General features: G+C 40.6%; 2 protein-coding genes across 2 annotated transcripts; both read left to right on the plus strand.

Annotated features, from left to right (window-relative positions):
- The first annotated feature begins 384 nt into the window (after nt 1-384).
- Nucleotides 385-3,439, plus strand: LOC105567679 (T-complex protein 1 subunit theta). Its single transcript, XM_012022739.1, has 5 exons — nt 385-540; nt 1,008-1,310; nt 1,587-2,234; nt 2,348-2,788; nt 2,940-3,439. Exons 1-5 carry the CDS (start codon nt 481-483, stop codon nt 3,126-3,128), a joined length of 1,641 nt encoding a protein of 546 aa, XP_011878129.1. The 5' UTR covers nt 385-480; the 3' UTR covers nt 3,129-3,439.
- A 674-nt stretch (nt 3,440-4,113) lies between these two features.
- On the plus strand, nt 4,114-5,062 carry LOC105567683 (single-stranded DNA-binding protein, mitochondrial). The gene is made up of 4 exons (XM_012022746.1): nt 4,114-4,254; nt 4,346-4,436; nt 4,573-4,692; nt 4,786-5,062. Exons 1-4 carry the CDS (start codon nt 4,243-4,245, stop codon nt 4,983-4,985), a joined length of 423 nt encoding a protein of 140 aa, XP_011878136.1. The 5' UTR covers nt 4,114-4,242; the 3' UTR covers nt 4,986-5,062.
- The last annotated feature ends 887 nt before the right edge of the window (nt 5,063-5,949 follow it).

A 5,949-nucleotide genomic window follows, 5' to 3' on the forward strand; every position in this document is an offset into this window, starting at 1 on the left:
TTATACTGTGTAGAGAGTGCGTTATAGAAACAGACAATCAGAGCTTTGCCGTATCAACGAGTGACGGAAATGTCTGGCTCTGATTGGTTGCTTCTATGACGCACGTTCTATTCCGCAGCTCTATTCTGCACCATGTGATTTCAGCCTAAGACTGTTTCGACGGAATTTTTGAAAGGGCTTTATTCATATATTCTATAATATACTGCGTCTATGGTAAAGACTCTAGTCTTTCTTATATGTATGTAAAAATCGAAATTGTTTAAGCAGCAAGATAAATTATTTAAATTGAGCGGTAGGAAACGCCATTATTGATTTAGTTGTCTCGAGTTTCTGTTGAAGGCGCTGTTTTCGGTGCCGTCGTTCATAACGCGATAGCTTGTCCATCTTGGTTCACATTTGGTTCAACCTGTTTGAAGCTAAACGAGAGAACGGGGCGGTGTGTCACACGTGAAGAGGCGATTTTTCCAATTTTCGACGAAAATGGCAATGCACATACCGAAGGCGCCCGGCGTGGCACAGATGCTTAAGGACGGGGCTCGCGTAAGTAATCAGTTTTACAATAATTTACTTACCACGTGCACGCGACAAGTCGTCGCGCGGTTCCGTCGACGACGCTCGCTCCTGGCACATGAGAAAAGGATCGTCTCGCGCTATTACCTTTTATGGGTATTTCAACTCGCGATTCGGCGTATCTGAAAATTTTCAACACGAATAAAGAGCGGCCTTCCTTAAACAATGTTTGAAGTATCATATCTTGTTTGAGTCAAACTTGAAACAATTATGCGCGTATCGAACAATAAAATGAAAAATGTGGCTCTGCGCTGTCTGGAATCTTCCTTGTTTTAGAAAATTTAATTTGAATAAAATATGGATAGTTCACGTGTGAAAAATGAGTGACGTTTTTACGTGTGGTATAGCAAATAGTAAGATAAAACAAATTTAGTTTTTTGACATGTCGAGCCACACTTGGCCGCTCAAGATTTTGACGAGCTACGTTGTAATTTTAGCATTTTTCGGGTCTCGAAGAAGCGGTCTACAGGAACATTACGGCCTGCAAGCAATTTGCGAATACCGTGAAGAGCGCGTACGGTCCTAATGGCATGAATAAGATGGTCATCAATCACATTGAGAAATTGTTCGTGACTAATGACGCGGCGACAATCGTCAACGAGTTAGAGGTGGAACATCCAGCTGCCAAATTGTTGGTCTTGGCGTCAAAGATGCAGGAAGCTGAAGCTGGAGACGGGACGAACTTCGTTATTATCTTTGCTGGTGAATTGCTTCATGCCACGGAAGAACTGCTGCGTAAGGTATATTGACTCGTAATATTTAATTATATCAACCCTCTCGTGACCGAATCAGTTTTTAGCTTCTGTTAACATGATATTTTTCTTGGTAACAAAAAGTGCGTTAAGTCACTAAAAATCTTGTCAAATTTTGTAACCGAGACTTATATGTCTCAATGATGGAATTAATGTATTGATAAAGTCTTTAAATTGTATTTGAAATGTAAAACTCTTTTTCGGGAGTGAGTTATACGTTTGTGTAACAGTGATATTTCACGCTGTGATTTTGTTAAATTGCAGTACAACATGACAACTTCACAAATCATCGAGGGTTACGAGACTGTCCTGAGCAAAGCACTTGAAATCTTACCGACCTTAATCGTTCACGAGGTGACGGATGTGCGAGACGAGGAACAGGTGAAAAAGGGAATTAGGAGCACCATCATGAGCAAGCAGTATGGAAACGAGGACATGCTCGCTTCCCTCGTCACTGGGGCCTGCATCTCCATTTTGCCGGAGAAGACGACGTTCAATGTGGATAACGTGCGAGTTTGCAAGATACTCGGGGGTGGCTTGAGCAACTCCCAGGTGATGCAAGGCATGGTATTTAAGCGCCACGTGGAGGGAGACGTCACGAAGAAGACCAGTGCGAAGATTGCGGTTTACACTTGCGCCGTTGACGTCATTCAGACAGAGACCAAAGGCACCGTACTGATCAAGACAGCCGACGAACTCTTGAAGTTCTCGCGCGGCGAGGAATCGCTTTTGGAGGATCAAATCAAAGCGATCGCCAATAGCGGCGCCGAGGTGGTGGTGTCCGGTGGAAAATTCGGCAACATGGCTCTGCATTATATGAACAAATACAACCTGATGGCTGTTCGTATTCCGAGCAAGTTCGACATCAGGCGACTTTGCAAGACCGTCGGTGCCACCGCGCTCTCTAAGCTGGTAAATTTATTCGCCCCAATCAAATTCCTCCTCTGCGTACCGCACATTTGTATCTGACGTAGACTAGGTGGTGGAATAAGCTGTTACAATAATCGGCGATTTTTCTGTTAAAGGTGCCTCCGACGAAAGAAGAGCTAGGCTACGCCGACACAGTATACATAGACGAATTGGGCGACACCCTAGTGGTAGTGTTCAAGCTGGAGGGAAGGGAAAGCCGCGTCAGCACTGTGCTTGTGCGCGGCTCGACCGAGAACTATATGGATGACATCGAGCGCGCGATTGACGATGGTGTTAACACTTTCAAAGGTATCACGAGAGACGGCAGATTTGTCCCGGGTGCGGGCGCCACAGAGATCGAACTCGCCGCGCAGCTACGGGCGTACGCAAAGACGCTACCTGGGCTCGAGCAGTATGCCGCTGAACAATTTGTCACCGCTCTGGAGATATTCCCAAGAACTCTGGCCGAGAGCAGCGGTGTCAACGTTTCCGAGCTTGTGTCGAAGCTGTACGCAGCGCACAAGGAAGGCAAGACAAACTATGGTGTTGATATCGACGTACGTGTCTACCGTTTATATTTTAATGATTCAATGTTTCTTGTGTTTGTCTTGAATGTATGAATACCACCTGTGATTTTCTTTTATAAAACTGGCATCTGTATATTTTCTTATAATAATTATTAATTATATAATATGGATTATCTTACAGGCTGGAAGCGCAGCTTTAATTGATACCGTCGAAGCGGGGATCTTAGATCTGTATCTGACGAAACAATGGGCTCTCAAGTACGCGGTCGGTGCGGCGTGCACGGTTCTTAAAGTGGATCAAATCATTATGGCAAAACGGGCGGGCGGCCCGAAAGTTCCATCGGGAGGCGTTCGTGACGAAGACGAGTAATAGTGCATGAATTGGTGGCACAATGGCAAACTTTTATGTCTAAAACGTTATTTGTGTTTCTGAGGTTTTTTTTAGGGGCGCTATTGGAATAGAAGTAAATATCATGTATGTGCTTAATTCCACATTAGAAAGAAAGAAAACAATGTACTTTCTATTGTGCGCTTTTCCATCTCCGAAAGTCCGCAAGAATCTTTTCATTTTATATTTTCATCCAACGTGCTGAATTTCAAATTGCACGAATTTAAAATTCAGCAGATACATTGGATGAATATCAAATCAAATACTAAATAAATCTGTTAAATATACTGTGATACGATTTTTCCTCTATTAATATGTGCAATTAGTTACGTGATGTCCCGCATTGTCGGATACTATATATTTATTTGAAGTAAATCGCAGTCGTAAAAATAATCAACTGCGATTGGTCAATTTCGTCAGACACATAAGAATTGACCAATCATAGTCGACTATTCTTACGACTACGACTTTACGACTTCTATGTAGACGGGGCTTTCTGCGGGGTCTACAATGCGAGTCGCAGTCGTAGGAATAGTCAACTTTAATTGGTCAATTCAGTCAGACACATAAGAATTGACCAATCATAGTCGACTATTCTTACGACTTCTATGTAGATGAGACTTTCTGGGGGTCTACAATGCGAGTCGCAGAGTCGTCGTAAGAATAATCGACTGCGATTGATCAAGCCTCCGCTACAATGATTCTCGGTTCTGTCTACAATGCGAGTCGCAGAGTCGTAGTCGTAAGAATAATCGACTGTGATTGGTCAATTCTTACTTTGCGACTGCTCAAGCGACCATCGATACAACTGTACAACCATTGTAGACAGAACCGAGAATCATTGTAGCGGAGGCTTCAATTTCGTCAGACACATAAGAATTGACCAATCATAGTCAACTATTCTTACGACTACGACTTCTATGTAAACGAGGCTTTAACATTCGACGTTTGCCGCTTCCATGTAAAGGCGCCTTGACATTTCGTATTTCTTCCTGGAAATTGGAATACCGGTATGTAAGTTATGCCCTTAGTGCTTCATCCTTTTGTTTGCAAGACGCACTTTTACTAATGAGAGGCAGATTATAGTGAAATTATCATGTTTCGCACAGTAAGTATCGCAGCCATTATTGTACGAAAGTAAGATACGAATCATTTCGGAATAAAGCTCACGGGTTAGTGTATGTGCATTACTTTTTTAGGTTATTTCGCAAGTTTGCACTCGAGCCGCCCGGTTAAACAATGTACGATATTTGTCGGGCGAGGTGAATGAGGCCGCAAACATAGAAAAATGTAAGTGCACCCAAGTCGTCCGGAAACTACTAATAACCATAAGAAAAAGGATATAAACAATTTATATCTTTAATGTCGTCTGCGGTATATAGAATGTTTACCTAACACCACTTTTTTAAATTTCTCTTCTTTGTAGCTGTAAATAATGTTACGTTGCTTGGAAGAGTCGGGGCAGATCCTCAAAAACGTGGAAGCGATGAGCGTCCGGTTGTGATATTCTCACTTGCGACACATACAAATTACAAATATGAAGCGGGTATGTGCAATCGACCTAACTCCAAGTCTTAAACGTGCAATAATGTCATGTTCGAAGGAATAATTGTACTGAAGTATATTTATTTATTTCCAGGTGAGTTTATGCAAAGAACAGACTGGCACAAGATATGTGTTTTTAAGCCTACTTTAAGGGACACTGCGTATAAATACCTTAAAAAAGGTCAGCGAGCGATGATAAATGGTAGAATAAGTTACAGTGAATTCAAAGATACGGCTGGAAACGTATCCTACAGTACGGCTATCATAGCGGACGAAATAATATTTTTCCAATAAGCTCCAATGAACAGAAAGTTTGTACGTGTAAATAATACATATATTTTGTTTTTCTCAATAAAATTCATGCAGCAGTAGACGTTGCCTTTTATTCCGCAATCTACGTGGATAACCGAATGGGCGAGAACGCGCTTGCTTAAAATATATATTTCTGCTCATAGATTTCCAATTGCTGAATGCTTCAAATAATCTGAATTTAATATTGTTGGTGTTTTGGGTAATTACTGTAATTAAATTTATTAGAAATTGTTAACATCCATGTTTGGTGTCCAAATGCACGGTGGCTTATATTGATTAGTGTCTGAAAGTTTTATTTTTAGCGAATTATCTTTTGGACGAGTTGAAAGAATAGTATACGTATCTTCTTAATAACTAAATAAGTCTATATTTACAACATTCATTATTTCATGTATTCTCCATGTAACAACTTATATAATAAAACAGCTCTAATTTCTAGAATTTTACATGATTTATACACGCGAAACGATATATAAACTTCTTCAATCTTAGACGCACATGCGTTGTTTCGCACTACTGTTATGTCTTCATATATGCTGTTATGTATATATAAAACATATATATATAAATATAAATATATATCATAAATATATTTATAGATATACATATATTTATTTCATTTATATATAAACACTTCTTTCCTTCTGACACTTGACCATGGGAAAATTATTTACACGATTGTAAAGAGAAAAGATATATATATACAGGGTGTCCTGAAATTCGCGAATCAAAATACCATAGCAAGAAAGTCGTCGAAAAAATAAATTAAAAAGTTATTTACCATTTTTCGTTCCGAGCAGTAGTTGTTTTTAGATAAAAGGTTCAAAACAGGCCAATTATACATTACGGTTGAACGGAAACCTGTCCGTGAGTCGCGCGTCGATAGTGTTAGTGCATTAACACTATCGACGCGCGACTCACGGACAGGTTTCCGTTCAACCGTAAT

Source organism: Vollenhovia emeryi, unplaced genomic scaffold (assembly GCF_000949405.1).
Source record: "Vollenhovia emeryi isolate VEMERY1.0 unplaced genomic scaffold, V.emery_V1.0 DF939135.1, whole genome shotgun sequence".
NCBI classification, from domain to species: Eukaryota; Metazoa; Arthropoda; class Insecta; order Hymenoptera; family Formicidae; genus Vollenhovia; species Vollenhovia emeryi.